Source organism: Notolepis coatsorum (genome assembly GCF_963971535.1).
Source record: "Notolepis coatsorum genome assembly, chromosome: 4".
NCBI classification, from domain to species: Eukaryota; Metazoa; Chordata; class Actinopteri; order Aulopiformes; family Paralepididae; genus Notolepis; species Notolepis coatsorum.
This window is the reverse complement of record NC_140168.1, coordinates 70563441-70581041: the sequence shown is the minus strand read 5'-3', so window position 1 is coordinate 70581041 and position 17601 is coordinate 70563441. Positions and strand designations below refer to the sequence as shown.

Here is a 17601-nt window from a genome sequence, read left to right as displayed (position 1 = left end):
TAACCTTAACCATGCCTAACCTTAACCGGCGAAAGAATACACGTTAAAAAATAAATCACGTTAAAAAAAAAATTATTTGATGGGATTCGAACTCGTCAACAACGGACCGCTGCTCTGCCAGGTGAGCTGAAGCGCCGAATGAAAATCATGGCGGACATGACATAATTCCGCTCGCGCTCTGCCGCTCTGCCGCTCCGCTCTGCGGTTGCCGCGCCTGCCGCGGGGCATGGCGCAGCCAATCAGGGAAAACGCGGAAGCAAAAGCAGCACTGCTGCGCTGTTATTAAACAATAGGCGGCCTGGTCACTCCAGGTAGCCAACTGCCTAGCCCAAAGAAAGGGCAGTGCGGATGGCAGTAGGGCATCCCGTCTCGGAGGTGGGACTTGAACCCAGACTCGGAGTACAGGGCTCCCAGGAAAACAAAGCACACTCTGCCCGAGGGGAGAGCTCTGTCTTCGTGGGGCGTCAAACATAGGGTGACCATATTTTGATTTCCAAAAAAGAGGACATGCCCCCCCAGCCTCGAGATACTTAATGGCATGCGTTGCTCATGGGACGACTGGTTGCACTATGTTTTAATGACTGCGCGCGCTCCCGCGCATAGACTAAAGACGGTGCCTAATTGCCTCTACGAATGGAATGTAACACATTTTTGTGTGAATGTATCTGAGAACGTATTTGAACACACCTGACGACCGGCCATATTGTTATGCAAAGTAGTACTTAGCGAGTTGGCGCATCAGTTGAGTGCAGCGCATTCCTGTGTGCACGCGCGTGCACATCTGTGCATGTGCGTGCTTCTGCTCACAGACTGGTTGCACGGTATGTGCAACCACGTCCCATGAGCAACGCATGCCTGATGATACTCAAAGTTTACTCAAAGATGCATTATTGTTTTAATATATTTAAAGTATGCCTCCTCTCTATGGATATACAATTATTATTTATATTATTTGACTATATAACACAACAATATCTCTATAACCAAAGACAAACCAAAGTTAACAATCAGCATGCTTGATTATGCCTAGAATTATCTGACAAATCTCAATGGCACAATAATTACTTAAAGGATAACTCCACTATTTGGGGAAATTAGCTTATTTAACATCTTCCCTGGAGTTAGACAAGAAGATACATACCTTTTTTGTCTCTGTGCGTGCATTTTAGCTTTGGGAATAGACGCTCCGTTAGCATAGCTTAGCTTCATCACTAGAAGTGAGGCAGGACAGTAGCCTTACAGTGCCTTACAGTGTATTGCAAGGTCTGACATTGACCAAACTTGATATGCATGACCTTGGTGGGCTCTAGGTCAACTCCTGCAAAGGGGGTCAATGTCAGACTTTGCAATCAAAAGTTAGGGGGCTAATAACCCTTGCCATAATTTCAGTGCGCCCCCTAACTTTTGATTGCAAGGTCTGACATTGTTCCCCTTTAAAAATCAACCTGTAACAAAATAATAGCTCTCTTTTCAAGTCTTACTGGACAAAAATAAATAACAAAATATATGAAATAATAGAAAATAGAAAATCCAGTTAACAAATATCCTTTACAGAATTTTTTTTTTGCCATGTTTCAATGAGATATTGTGCAATGGTTTCTGCCGTCTCATTTGGTGTATTTAACCTAGATTAATTTTGTTTGCATGCCATCCCTCTTCCAGTCAAAGTACTGTATTATGATTGGGAATATTTTCACTGCTCCGTGGTTACTCCTGTCTGTAGAAACACCACAGTACTGGATATGATTTGAGCGCTTCATGTGCGACATCAATCGAGTCGAGTGGGGCGCTATAACACATTGGCTTCGGATTCAGTGCGCGCACTACTGAACTTCACCTCCCTTTTTTTCCGACGGGTCGGTACATTTGGAATTTCTTCTTCAATTAATCTGTAAAAGTACATTCTTTGGCATTGTGAATGTGCGCTGCGCGCCACTCTATCCTCTCTTCCTCTGTTTGTGCGAGACTGCGAGTGTAGTAGAGCCGCCCACAAAGCTTCTCAGGGATTACGTCACACACGCAACAGAGTACCGTAGTATTCTGTGCAATGCGCCAGTCAATTTAAGTACATGCAAACGGTCCGTGAAAGCCGGACATTATCATGAATTTATAAACCCCCCCCCGGACGGCCCGGACAGGGCGTGAAAAGAGGACATGTCCGGTCAAAAGAGGACGTTTGGTCACCCTAGTCAAACAAGAACTCCCCGCACCCTCCATGTAAACGCTACAGGCTAACGGCTAGCTACTGTAGCTGTATCGGACGCAATGGAGAGGTAACGGAGGAATCCTCGCCTGGAGCCGGCTGTTTTGTGGGGCCGTATGCCTGAGCAGCCGACCCCGCACAACTGACACATCCGTTTAGACCGTCCGCTCACGCCAATTAACGTGAGCGAGCAGAGGCGGAGAGCCCGCGCCGCAAGACGCCACCCACCAGAGAGACCGTCGGACCAGCCAACTGCCTCCCGCGGCAATAGTATCCAGCTGCACAGCCGGAGAGCAACGCCGACGGGGAACTGCCCAGCGACGCGCACTCCCCTCCGGGTGCCACTGAGGCTCACCCGCCTGCCACAAACGTGGAGCAGGAAAGCCCCACTACGCCCTGAGGAAGCCCGAATGTGAAGTGCCGGTGGAGGTCAGAATAACCCTCTAGACCAGTGGTTCTCAACTGGTCTAGCCTCGGGACCCAACATTGCAGTAATACGCAATCTTTCATGCACTGTTAACAACATGAAATAAACACAAAGTGCAAACAAAAGTGCAACTAGGGCTAAAAACCCAATGAAATGAAATAAAATAATAGTAAATAATATGCTTCTTAGCAGATTTCTTAGCTTAACATAACAGACTTAAGTTTGGGGGAACTAATGGGATAACTGGGGTTGCAAGAAAGGTGCAACTAGGGATAAAAGCCCAATGAAATAAAATAATAATAAATAATTATGCTTCTTAGCAGACTTCTTAGCTTAACATAACAGACCTACAGTAAGTTTGGGGGAACTAATGGGATAACTGGGGTTGCAAAAAAAGTGCAACTAGGGCTAAAAACACAATGAAATAAAATAATAACAATTAAGGCTGTCCGATATTATCGGCCTACCGATATTATCGGCCGATATCGGCATTAAAATGTGATATCGGAAAATATCGTATGTTTTAAAAAATAAATAAATTTTTTTTTTTTTTTTTTTACATTTCTATAACCTTTATTTACCCAGGCAAGCAAGTAAGAACAAATTCTGATTTTATTTATTGTCAAAAGTATGCGTAATGTTGTGTTAATTCCACAACAGGAGATATGTAATGTTAATTACCTGAAATTATTCCATTTTTTGGGGGGGGGGAAACCCTGCATATATCGGTATCGGTTGATATCGGTATCGGAAATTAAGAGTTGGACAATATCTGTATATCGGTATCGGTAAAAAAGCCAATATCGAGCATCCCTAATAACAATTAATAATAATATCCTTCTTAGCAGACTTCTTCACAAAGATGGGTAGTGCAAAGAAAATTATAATTTTCTTTTTATTATAATTATTTTAACCTATTCTTTTTTTACACACATCCGCGACCCACTTTTGGGTCACGACCCACCAGTTGAGAAACACTGCTCTAGACTCTCCGGTGGTGACGACATTATTCTTTCTTTCTCCCGTAAATTAGTGAGAGGGAAAAACAAAAGACAATGCCAACACAACTCCTATAACTAACTAACTACTTCAGCACTGATCTGAAGAGGTGCCCTGCATGTACTTCCAGGTGGTGAAAGTAGGGAAGGAGCTGCTTATATGTGAGCGGATGTGGGCATGGCCAGGCAGGTGTAGGTGCGTGCAAGTGGTTGAAAGTTTTCATGATAGCATATGATTAAAGGGACATTTCCAATAGAGCAGAGCGTAAATCCATATGAAATATAACTACTGTTATCTATAGCAGGGGTTCCCAAAGTCGGGGTCGCGAGCCGCCGCGGTAGGGCTGCCAGAAAAAGAAGAGAAAATATTTTTTTTTTTTTTTTAATTTAAAAAAATATTTTATGCAGTCAGGCCACTGAACTTAGAAGCAGGCCAGGCCAGTGTTTCTAGTTGCACCAGCACAATAGTTAGATAACCTAGGTGGGGAACAACCAGGAGATCACTGCAACTCACACAAGTTGGAGAACTATCTCTCTCTATCTCTCTTGCTCTCACACACACACAAGGGAGCCGCATGTGATTGGTGGAGGCGGGACCCTTACAAAAAACTGCTAATCATTGACGCATGTTAGCCTGTAATAATCCCCCCCAGAAAAATCTACTTTGCATTTGATATATTGCAAATATATGCCATCACACACACTGGCATTTAAAGGGTTAGAATTATAAAATGAATATGTGGTGTTATGATCAGGGCTGAAGTTGAATAAGATTGTATTTTGTATCAATTACAAAAAAATTGAAAATCCATACAAATCTGTGTTGTTGCTAATCATACATATGCTAGCCTGTTTTTTAACAATAATTTGTGATGCCATCACAAACACTGGCATTTAAATGGTACAAATAAAAGAATTCCTGCACCAGAATGCAGGAAATGAAGTCTTTGTAACAAAAAAGTTCCTGGTGGGGGACCCCCAGACCCCCTGCTTAAAAAGTGGCCTGACTGGGGCTATATTTTGCACTATATTTCCTGGCCTGAATGATTTCCCCAGTCCGGCCCTGGTTAAAAGCCTCCAATGCTTATTAGTGTGTGTGCGTTTGAACGTTTGCATGTTTAAACCATACATTTCCATTTATATAAAAAAAAACCTAACCCTAACCTCCTATAATAGTGGGGGTCGCGGCTCTCTGACACCGTTATTTGGGGGTCGCGGCCTGAAAAGTTTGGGAACCCCTGATCTATAGCACCTTTAACCTCTTATCCACGGGCAAGAATGTGGCTAGTTTTGCATAAAAACGCCTGTCGATTGCATACCCAAAGTAATATTCTTGAACCACTTATAGCACATGCATGAGTCTGGTCTCTTTTGAAACAACAGGAGAAATCACTCTGAGTGATAATGTAATAGAGTTACAGAGGTTTGAACACACTGAAATAAAAGTTGTTTACTCACGTCTTTGTTTACTTGCAAACGGATGCCTGTTTTTTAGTTCCAGCTGAGAGGTAGGAGCTGGAAAGCATAACGGTTCCATAGCCTGAAGTCGTATCTAGTACAGGTCCAAAGTTGATAACAATCCCACGGAAAATGAGTGTTTTACACATGTTTTTGTAATGTTTATCAGTAATAATTCGGCATGCCTATCCAAAATGGGCGTCCGCTGCAATACATTTAGACGCGCGATCGAGAAATTCTCTAAACTAACAACTTCTTTGTCTTCTTCTCCCTTTATCGTAGGAATCAGCCCTCATGTAAGGTACCGTTAGTGCCAGAATTTCATTGGCTACAAGAACGGGCAATCATTTTCACAGTCAGAGGTGACTAGTCCGTTCAGGGACAGGGACGTGGTCACTTGTCCGAAACTGATGCTTGTTGGTTGTTTGGTAACCTCGTTCCCAGTTTTATCTCCTCCGTGAGATAAAGCCTGGTAAAGAACTACGGCCGAAAGTGTGTATGGGGTAGAATTTCCGGTGTATGTACTTCCCCTGGAAGCTGCCTCCGAACAGACCAAACTTTTCCCGAATCCTGTCGGCAAACAAGCTAGAACGTCCCGGTCATGTAGTAAATTCTTCAGGCAAAGCTGTTGCAGTGGCTTAAACGAGGACATTTTGTGCACTTCACACGTTTCTGTAATTGTTTTGTCGAAACCGGAAAGCCTGTAACCTGTACTTCCTGTACTTCCGTTTACACACTTTAAGAGGCATATCGATAGGTTATAACTATAACCAAGTTCTGTGAGTAATGGTGACGCTCAGCGTCACGACTGCACTATACTTCACTCGTGCACGCGCACTGAATAAAAAATTCCACAATGTACCTTTACATCCCAACATTCGTCTGGCCACACCCCTATCAGCTTACCTTCATAAGCAGGTGTGTGGTCACCTACTCGCCTCCTTCCCAAGCTTTCACCACAAGGTGAGATCAAGGGCCGCAGCGGTGCCTGACGCTGAGCGTCACCATTACTCACAGAACTTGGTTATAGTTATAACCTATCGTTCTGTTTCGTAATGGATCTCGCTCAGCGTCACGACTGCACAAGGGAGGCTGAGCGAGAGCCATAGCCCGACAAATGTACCCCGCTGAGGCCCCCCACAACCATCAGACCGGGGAGGACCGAGCCTCCCCGACCCTCCCTAATGGTGGTTACCCCCCTTATTGGAGGTTCACGGGAGGGCGACGGATCCGACCGTGCGAAGAGGCACTCAAGCAACTCAACGCACAGGGTGAGCAGACCGTGGCTTGACCCCACGACTACACACACGCACAACCCGCATGCCACCCGGGAACGAACGGAAGGAACAACCTCGTTACAGCCCCCAAAATCACGGGGTCAAGAGCAAACCCAACCCTGTGGCAAGGCCGTAGCAGCGGAGCGCGAAGGAAGACCCAGACCCACTGAAGGGACTGGATCCCCTGGAAAACGGGGGCCCGGAGAGGTCAATGACGCCAGGCATCAAGACCCCACCAGGTGGTCACTTAGTGACACCGCCCCCCACATCGCCAGCGTATTCGGATAAGGCCCCTCCAAGAGCGGGCCCTTTCCCCCCAATAGCACACCGCCTGGCACACTGACCCTACAGAACAGGCAGTCAGCATGGCCGTAAGCACACAAAAAAGGTTAACCAACGGAAGCAGGCAGCGCACCGGGGAAACCAGGCAACAGGCTGTAACCTGAGCCTGGAGCACTGCGGACGAGACAGGGGCCAAAGGAGTCAGCTGAAAACAGCCCCCCCGGCGGAAGGGGCATATGCTGGCGTTGTTGCATGACAAAGCCTCCATTAAAAAAAAAAACCCAGAGGGGTGTGAGGCAGAGAAGGCTGACATGATTGGCAGACGTCATGAACATGCAGGGGCACACTCAACCGGGTAACCCGGGAGTTGACTCTGCTCCAACACACCAGGGAACCAACCACCCTGTCGTTACCCTATGCGGTGGTTGTTCCTATAACCCCTCAAGAGAAAACTCAAACACACCTGCGGGCATACACTGGCTATACCGCAGTACAAGTGTTTCAGTTTTCAAAAAAGGGTTATCCCAGTCCTACGGTATCAACGAAACTTTACTTCGGACCGGGCCCGGCACAGGGTTACCAGAGGAGGTCCAAGACCACCCCAACAGCCCCCTCTTCGCCACGCGTGAGAGAGGAGCGAAAAGAATGGAGAACCAGCCCTAAGCACACCGCACTTGGTATTCCCAGGCGGTCTCCCAACCAAGTACTAACCAGGACCGAACCTGCGTAGCGTCCGAGATCGAACGAGATCGGGCGTGTACAGGTTGGCATGGCCGTAAGCCATTACGATAGTGCAGAGTACAACATGTGCCCAACAAAGGGTCTCCATAGCGCCTAACCCTGTGACACCCGGACCGACCCGGCATTTTTCCCCCCGAAAAAAGCACAAGTCCCTCAGGGTACCAGAACAGCAGATCTGCATCCCCGGCGGACAACGGGTTAACTGACCTGGACCAGCGTGACCAGACCAGTCCCGTGTCCTAACCACGCCGACATGCCCACTCCAGGAGAGGGGGTAGGTATGCGTGTCGATCTAAAACATGAAAAGAGGGCGCCACCCAGACGGTCCCCATTTAGACCGTGCTCAGTGGCCCACCCCAAGGGCGTGAGACCCCTCTACCTATGTTCAGATCTATTCCGTTAACATCCCCCAGATATGAACGAGAATTCATCGAGACAACCTAGTAAATTGGCGCTCGGAGGAGACAAAACTCCATCCCAGTTGCCCTATAAAAACACTGTTTTAACAAGCAACCAAGGTGCACTTAGCCCCTGTGTGATTCTGTCACAGAAACACACCTGAGCCAGCACTATGTATGCATCGAGACCCAAACACATCAATGGATAGTCTAGCAAGACACCAAACATTGTTCCTGCAAGTCGCCTGGGAGAACGACACGGAGCCGTCGTGCTTCATGTACCTTCCTCTTTTTATTAAAAAAAGAAAGAACACAGACCGACATGAATCCCTCGTGACGCCGCTGGGGGTAAATTTTTTTTACATTTTTACATCCCACCACCCTCTCATATGGAGGAGACGTAAATCCACAGAGAGACTTCCCACGCGAGCTGTATAGATTGAAAAGAATATATTGCAACATTGAGCCATGTAAAATTTTGGGTTAGGGCTCTCCGAGGAGGAGGCACTGAACCAATACACACTCAATAATCGAATTGAATCGAATACACACACAATAGAGCAGGACTCCTTTTTGAAGTTCTACTCACCTTGACAATCTGAGGAGGAGGCTCTGAACTCTGAGGAGGCTCCCTCACAGGGAAGGAGAGTCCTAACTCACAGAAGGCCCGAGTAGGAGCTTCGTGAGGAGGAGCCCTGACCACTCCCTGCAACAGATACATCATATGGACCTGAACAGCTCACGGAAGTCTTACCAACAGAGATGCGCACAGTGACGTACTCTATGGCGGGGGAATTTCTGCGGTGCACACGCCCAATATTCCAGGGCGTGGGACCAGGAAACTCCCTCCCCCCCCCCCCCCCCCCCCCCTCTTACCCTGTAATGTGCCGAACAGCAACGTGACAGGAACCTTGAAGGACAGGGGGTTGTAACCCCTGCCCATCAAAAGGGGAGGAAAGGATTACCAGTTCACCCCTTTACGACCCCACACCCATGATACGATGTAATGACAAAAAAGAGCATGACAGTCACATTCGGCTACATGAAGTGTCTAACAGCTTCACACAGCTCATGTGCTAACCTGCTATCTGATTTTTACTAAGGAAAAAACACAATAGAGAGGGCCCCCTTAAGAGCCCCGGTACCAGACTTACACATGTGCTTCTGTGGCCAACCTAACCCAGTTGTAGCTCACAAGACACACACAACCCTTTATCACCACAAAAAATGGCAAATACACTCTACAGAGGAACGCCGTTTTTCATAATGAGAGAATACACGATTCTCGATTAGTATCGGCCACACGCCTTGCTAAGCACACACGAAAAGTGACGAAACAATCTTTTCTTTAGGAAAATATAGTTTCTCAAGCGGCTTTAGCACAACCCCAGCAACCAAGCTAAGGGTTACATCGTATCCCACAACACAGTGACACAATATATTGTAAACATGTCTGAGAGGAGGGTGGGGAAGTCCCCAGGGAACCGGGGGGAACACCCCTCCTACCTTACCCTTAATACGGCCAGTTGAACAGGTAAACCCGTTAATATGTGAACACACTGTTCATTGTCATTACAGGCTGAGAAAAGAATTCATTCTTCACTCGTATGTCACTGAGCATAGCTTTCTAGGTTAATTTAACCCCCTTAGTTGTGAGTACACGGTACATGAACACACATGATGTTTCTCAACACAACAAACCAGATCATTTTTACATATGTAACAAAAAACCCGATTTGCATGGAGAAGCTAATACCAGTGACAAGACAATTCACACACAACTCGCGTCGTATCCTAAATGTATTGCAGCAACACCCGTTTTGGAAAACATCGTTATTACAAAACATTAGAAGGGAAGGAAGAAGACGCGTTTTAAGGTCTGGTCGGGACCTTTCCTACCGTGAGCGCAGACCACGCGAACTGCAGTCTGGCTAACAGGGCACCGATAGTAAACACAGCATCCTGTGTTGACGACACGGGCAGCGTCGCTGCTCCACCCCGCCGCTACGGTTCTCCTTGTTGACGCAGTCCTCGCCGGCCGGGCTCCCGGTAGGTTCGACTAACATCCTCTGTCAAAGATGACGTCGTAGTCCGAGTGTTTAAAGCATGTTATAGTCTCAGAACGTTCAACAGTGTAGCATTAAGCTAACAGCCGATCGGCTGATAGCCACAAGCTAACGTATACCAGCCTGGTAAACACAGCGAGCTAACGCCGCAGCTAACGCCGCAGCTAACAGCTGCGCGGCTAACAGCTGACTGGCAGTAGGCCATAACTAGCATGCAAGCTAACCAGCCAACACCTGAACTGTATACAATGACATAACAAGCTACACTGCAGACAGGCCGCTGTCCCAATCCCTTCCCTAACAGGGAAAAGAAAAAGAGATGTCAGAACACAGTTTCAACGGTGATCCAGACACACACGGGGCCCTTTGAGCATGGAACTTCCGATAAAGAAGATCTTATGCCCACATTTCCTCGTTAGGGTAAACTTTCATTTGTATATGAAAGATGGGGCCTACACGGGACAGAGAAGCATCCGCTCTAGAATCCTGGGATCACCAGAACCTAGCACGGGCCACTAGATTAGTCATCATGGGCATCAGGCCAAGATCCTCCGACCACCGTTTTAAGCCGAGCAGAGGACCTTAGCCTGGGGTCGGCGTTTCGTAAATTGTTAGCTAACCCCCATAGCATCAACAACAACCAGAGCTCGCAATCAAAACAGTACATACCCAACCTGGAACCCACCGCTTCTCACAACAGTCGGTGTGTCCTACAGTCCAGCTGTGTTGCTGGAGGGTCTTACCCCATCCAGCCGCAGCAAGCAGGATTGTAGTTGGGAAGCATGTCAGCGGCGTGAGCTCCTAATACGAAGAAACCGGTGGAGGTGTAGAATGATCATCATCTTCCAGACACTCCAGTAACGAAGACAATATCGCCGTATTTTCTCAAATAGTGAGAGAAAATAAAGATATGTCAACGTATCTCTTGTTTTCCAACTTTCTTCTACTAACAACCTCGTCAAGTGGGGATCTACCGAAGGCACTTCCTTGTGGTGAAAGCGAAGAAGGAGGCGAGTCTGCCTGTCTGCAGTTCTTCTAAATTACATGCTATACTATGTTATTTGATACTATCTTGTCTAGCACAGTCTCTGGAGCGTAACAGTAAGAAGCATTTTGTATGAAAGTATTCTGTACTTCTGTATGACAACTATTAAAGAAACTTGAAAACTTGAAACTAGGTGACCACACACCTGCTTATGAAGGTAAGCTGATAGGGGTGTGGCCAGACGAATGTTGGGATGTAAAGGTACATTGTGGAATTTTTTATTCAGTGCGCGTGCACGAGTGAAGTATAGTGCAGTCGTGACGCTGAGCGAGATCATTACGAAAAACAGAACTTGTCCAGCCTAGTTGTTTGGTCTTGTAACCCGAGATTGGAAGCACGTGATAGGTCGAGTAGGGTGTCAATCAAACGGCGGCCATTTTAGCTTTCCGACAATGTGTTGGTTGATCGGAAAAAACACACCCTGAAGCCGACGAGGGCAAAGTGCGCCGGATGGATAAGAGGATAAGTAAGAAATAGTACTAGGAGCTAGGGGTGTAACGGTACACAAAAACCATGGTACGGTTGCTTTTGAAGTCAAGGTTCGGTACGGGTTTTCGGTACAGTGGGGGAAAGTTTGGCTTTCCATGTTCCACTCAGGGGTGATGTAGTGTGCAGTAACTAATTATACTTGTAGGGCTGTCAACGAATATTCTATATTGAAATTAATAATTGACTTGTACATTTTTTTTTTATAATAATAATAATAATATTAGATTGTGAAAAAAACAGCCCCCGGTGGGCGGTCGTTAGTGGTTACCATACCGTTGTATTCGTTCGGTACACTACACAGCCGTTCGGTACGGTACACACTGAAACAGTTCAGTTCGGTACGGATACGTGTACCTTTACACCCCTACTAGGAGCCCAAAGATCTGTGTGTCTTGCTGTTGTTGGAGTTTCATATGGAGCAGAACTACAAGTGGAATGAATGGAGCAAGTCACTAATATCGCCTGGTACTGAATTGCATTCCATTTCACATCACTCAATCTGTGCTTCCAATCTGATGGGCATAAGTACACTCTGCCTGGTAACAGGTGCAGGGAAGTGAATGAATAACTCTCTCCCGACCCTCAATACCAACCATGCCCTTGATTGACCAAGGCACTCAACCCCCAACTGCTCCAGTGGAGCTGTTCAGTGGCCAACAGTGTCAGACTGTGGTTGTACTGGGCAGCTCCTAGTGGTCAACAGTGTCAGTCTGTGGTTGTACTGGGCAGCTCCCAGGTGTGAATGTGTGTAACTGAGTCTGAAGCAGGGCGTTGCTGAGAATGAATGAATGAAAACTTTATTGAACAGATTGCAGAATGGGTACAATACAGTACGGCTCAATACATACAATTGTTAAGGGGATGCAGACCAGAGACATTTATGACATATATGATGTGCAAATATACAGTACTGTTACCCAGAGATCCTAACAGAAAATATATACATATTATCGATGGTGAGGAGACTGTACATTAGGAGGGGGTGGGTGGGAGGGAGGGGGGGTTTGGACATTTACGGTGGCCAGTTTCGAATTGCAGCCTCCCATAGGTGCTCTTTGAGAGCGGTTTTGAATGTGGGTAGGGATTCAAATTTTTTTTACGGCTGTGGGTAGGGTGTTCCACATTGTTGTGGCATAGTTGCGAAACGTGTTTAGTCCCTTGTTTGTGCCAAATCTGGGTTGTACATGATTTGTGGAACTCCCTCTGGTGTTGTGGTCGTGGTATTCACTGACCTTTGGGAAGTATTTCGACATGTACATGAGAACCTACCCTGGTATATATTTCCAATACTAATCTGACTCATCACGAGTATACATTTCCAGTAGTAATCTCACACTTCACTAGTATTTCCAGTAGTAATCCGACACATCACTAGTGTATATTTCCAATATTAGTAAATGGTATATATAATAGTATATATTCCTAGTAGTAATCTGACACATACCACTTGTCCCATGATTCAGTATATATTCAGAAGTGTCTCACTATTCTAATTGTATAGAATAGAATAAAAGTACTTTATTGATCCCGGGGGAAATTCAGCACTATAGATCGCTCACAATAAACATTTAGGTAGTCAAAATCTAAAATCACAAATAAGAATAAAAATACAGTCTGTGATATACGTTCTAAATATGTATATATTAAAAAATGTACAGTAATAAGTGTAGAAAATAAAATTTTAAAGTGTCTGAAAGTAAAAAGTCGCGGATCAAAAGTCCAGTTTGTATTGTCACTCTGTGCTCAGTGAGGCAGTATTTGGCCCTTTCTTGTGTTCTGCTCCTAGGACCATGGGAGACGGTCAAGCCCAGGACCGTGACACCTCGGGTGGATTGAGGAGGGATGTTGAGGGGCCAGGAGAGGAGACCACCACCACCGAACAAGACCAGCATCCTGTGTTGGAGGGAGAAGCCACGTCTGAGTCACAGGGCTCTGAGACCGTAGCAGCTGACGTTGTTTCTGGAGCCCAGTCTGAAGCCCAGCGCCAGGACTCCCTCTCAGAGATGGAGGAGCTCAGAAAGCTCTGGAAGAGTCACACCATGCCCTCGACCAACGAACAGCCAGGCGGTGGTCAGCGGACCGCTAGCGAGCCTGCGACAGCCAATCGGGAGCAGTCTGAGGAGGAACAAGGAAGTACAGAAGGTACAGACGGCGCAAAAAGGGTATAAATGGAAGATGGGAGTCTTGGGGATGTTTTGTGAGTGAGTGACTTATTCTTTCTCTCCTCCCCCCCTCTTCCTCCTTTTCTCTTATATCCTCTGCTCCTCTTCTTTCCTCTCCTCTTATATCCTCTCTCTCCTCTCCTCTTATATCATCCCTCTCCTCTTATATCATCCCTCTCCTCTTTTCCCCTCCTCATCTCCTCTCCTTCCCTCCTCTCCTCTTATATCTCTCTCATGTCCTTCTCGCCTCTCCTCTTCCTCCTCTGCTTGTATATCCTCTCCTCGCTCTCCTCTCCTCCCCTCTCTTCTCTCCTCTCTCTCCTCTCCTCTTCCTCCTCTGCTCGTATTATCCTCTCCTCCTCTCCTCTCCTCCTCTCTTCTCCCCCTCCAGATCCACAGCCCCTCAGTGACGGTAGGAGGTGGAGTCATGTGAGGTTCCTGTGTGTGCGCGTGGGACGTCCCATGAGGAAGACGTTTGTGTCTCAGGCCAGTGCGTCCATGCAGCAGTACGCCCAGAGAGACCGCAAGAAACATGAGTACTGGTTCGCTGTCCCGTCTGAGAGGTGAGGAGACACACACACACACACACGAATATATATATATACATACATACACACACACTCACTCACTCACTCACTCACTCACTCACTCACTCACTCACTCACTCACTCACTCACTCACTCACTCACTCACTCACTCACTCACTCACTCACACACACACACACACACACACACACGGGGCCAGCTCTGTGGGTGCAGAGGAGCTTCACACACACACACACACTCACAATTACCCACTCTGCCCCAGTGGTGTTTCACATGCATGGCACTTTGTGTAAGACCAGTTCAATCTATGCAAGAACGCTTTGCATCTGTGACACTGTATGTCCTTGTTTTTAAATGAAGATAAACGTGTGTGTAAAAATACAATGTTGTTTCGTAAAGTACCACAACGATAGGTTATGTAGATAACCTAGTTATATTAGTATTGGCTGAGCGTCCCGCTCTGAGCCTTATGAGATACCCCTTATCTCCTATGATACCTATTGTATCCAACGAAACAACTACATGCACCCCACCTGTCTGGGGCCCCGCCCCTATGGTGGCATAGCCCATATAACCGTGACTCTGGTCACCAAACACCCTTCCTTGCCAAATCCCGTCCCAGGAAAAGATCCCTCAAGAGGGAACTCAGGGCCGCGCAGAGCGGGACGCTCAGCCAATACTAATATAACTAGGTTATCTACATAACCTATCGTTATATATCGTATTTGCTTTCGCGTCCCGCTCTGAGCCTTATGAGATATGGGGAAGAGCGGACGCGAGACCCGACAAATGTACCCCCTGAGGACCCGTAAGCCCACATCAAGGGGTGTGGGGAGCCCTGTCACCCCATCCTTCCTAATGAAGGGGGGGCGCAGTCAACTCCACCTGAATGCGAACAAGAGGGAACCAGAACCCCTTGAACACACCGTACAGGCGGAACCACGTGTGACTCAACACACTGTGGCCCATACCCATACACTCCTGCTACCCGACCAAGGCCGGGAAGCAGGAAAGGCCACAGACCTAGAGCTGCCGCGATTACCGCATTACCGCGGTATCGCTGTTACATCACGGCCACCGCAGAGTAGGCTGAATACCGCGTCACCGCTGTTTTTTATAATAATAATAATAAATTACCCTCCTCTCGTTGGGCTTGCGGCTCTGCAGATATACCCTACTCTATCGAGGTTCCAAGCGACCCTATTGGGTACCAGAAAAGTCACGTGAAACATTGCAGACCACTGATTGGTCAGAAGAGAGACGCGTCACACGTTGTAGCGTCATGCAGTGTGTTACCACCAATCGGCAAGCGCGTATTAGGTTTTTACTTCCTGAATGTCAGCTCATCACAACACGGCTAATAACGTTAGCTTTAACTCTCCGCCGGAGTGGACTATCATCGCTCCTCAGGACTACTAAACGAGACATAATGATTTTACTGTCTGCAACGAATGTTATAATAAAAGCCCTTCGTTCTATACACTTGTCTGATTGAAAACTTTATTAACAGACCGCAGAATGGGACAACTCAGCACGCTCTGAGCAAAGAAAGGAACTGAGATATGAATAGAGTATTGCTTGCCTTGCTATGTTCCGGTAAATACGCTGATGTTATTGAACGTATAACTATATAATGTTAATGCCACAAAACGAATGCCTTTATTATAAAGTAGTAACTTTATAGTAATAATAATAAGAAAGGGTCGGGGGGGTTAGGGGTAACCACCCCTGCCCGCGACACCGAGTGAACTGCGCACGACCAGAGGGGAAACTTCGAATCCGTGTTTCACTTTCAATAACTAATGCGTGCTTGCCGAATCCCAAACAATATTCATGCTGCAAATTAATCCTCTAAAGATAGACATTTAGACTAGAGGCAGGCTATATGCTATAAAGAGTAGACTACTACTAAAAAAAAAATGCATTCAAACTTTTTTCTTTTTTTTTTTTTTGTGCGTGCGTGCGGTAATAACCGCGGCGGTAGGAAATATTTTGCAAATGTGTGCGGTAAGGAAAACATCAATACCGCGGCAGCTCTACACAGACCCCAGAACCGCCTGGGAGACAGAACCCTCGGTCATGTCCATGAGGTAAAACCTTACAAAGGGACCCGGGGAGGACCATGAAGCTGCAGCATAGATGTCCTCCACCGAGGCCCCACCCAGGAGAGCGGCAGGAGCAGCCACCCCACGAGTGGAGTGCGCCCTGACGCCCCCAGGGGGATCCTGCCCAGCCAACGTGTAGCAGAGGGTAATGCCCTCGCACAACCAATGGGACAGGCGCTGCTTCGACAGTGCCTTACCAGCACGAGCCCCACCGTAACAGACAAAAAGCTGGTCGGTAACCCTGAAGTCCTGAGTACGGCTGAGGTAAATCCCCAAAGCACGGACTGGACATGACAGGTGAAGGCCCGCATCTAACTCACTAGTGTGAGGAGGAGGACGAAACGCCTGAACCACAATATCCCGGGAGCGGAAGGAACTCCGGATATTCTTAGGCACGAAAGCAGGATTAGGTCGCAGAGTGGCACCGCAATCGGTCAGACTCTGGACGTACCGAGAGAGCACAGAGCTCACCTACGCGTTTAGCGGAAGTGACAGCCAGTAGGAACGCGGTCTTGAAGGACAGCTGTCCCAACGGCGCCTGCTCGAGCGGCTCAAACGGGGCCAAGGACAACCGACCGAGGACCAATTGAAGAAAAAAGGTAAATAGGACTCAGCAAAAAAAACCACAACAGCTACCAACTGACCTTCATTGATGAACCGGGCAAGAGGAGGGAGAAGTGACAACATCTCACGGCGGAGACATTAGAACAGCGTAGCAGTTAGCAGTAGTAATAGCATGTGGCATTAGCGATAGCATGTAGCATAGCATTAGATGTTTAGTAGCATGCCCAAGACAGCTTGAAAACCGTTCCCTGCAGTGAACGTTCACCAAACCATCCTGCCCCCGGCGCCAACACACAACATGGTTGTGTAACAAAACAAACCAGCATTACTAATACCCATGCCTGAAGACACAGGGCCTACCTGAGTACAAGCTGGCCCGACAGCCAATCTTGTACAGCTGAACCTCGATGTGCTGTCATCAAACGAGGAACATCAACATAGGCCCGTCGTGTCGCCGAAAACATGCGTTGAAGATGCCAGGGGCCAGCAACCTCCGGTAAGCTTTCAACATTATGACTCTGATCTTTTTCATCCTGCTAGTTACGTATGGTGCACGCAGCCAGTACGCTGGGACGAAAATAGAGGAAGGGTGTTTGGTGACCAGAGTCACGGTTATATGGGCTATGCCACCATAGGGGCGGGGCCCCAGACAGGTGGGGTGCATGTAGTTGTTTCGTTGGATACAATAGGTATCATAGGAGATAAGGGGTATCTCATAAGGCTCAGAGCGGGACGCGAAAGCAAATACGATATATAACTAGTCCTGACGGAATTCCTCCTGAGGACCATACTTGTAAGTAGGAAAAATGCATTTAGATTTTAGTCTTTTCGTGGGCTATG

General features: G+C 47.2%; 1 protein-coding gene across 1 annotated transcript in view; it reads left to right on the top strand.

Annotated features, from left to right (window-relative positions):
• The window catches only part of LOC311226552 (oxidation resistance protein 1-like), a 179666-nt gene that overhangs the window by 106881 nt on the left and 55184 nt on the right, over nt 1-17601 (top strand). The window contains exons 8-9 of the mRNA XM_084311972.1: nt 13355-13526; nt 13938-14109. Of these exons, the coding sequence (XP_084168098.1) occupies nt 13355-13526; nt 13938-14109 (344 nt within the window). The remainder of the gene's footprint in view (nt 1-13354; nt 13527-13937; nt 14110-17601) is intronic.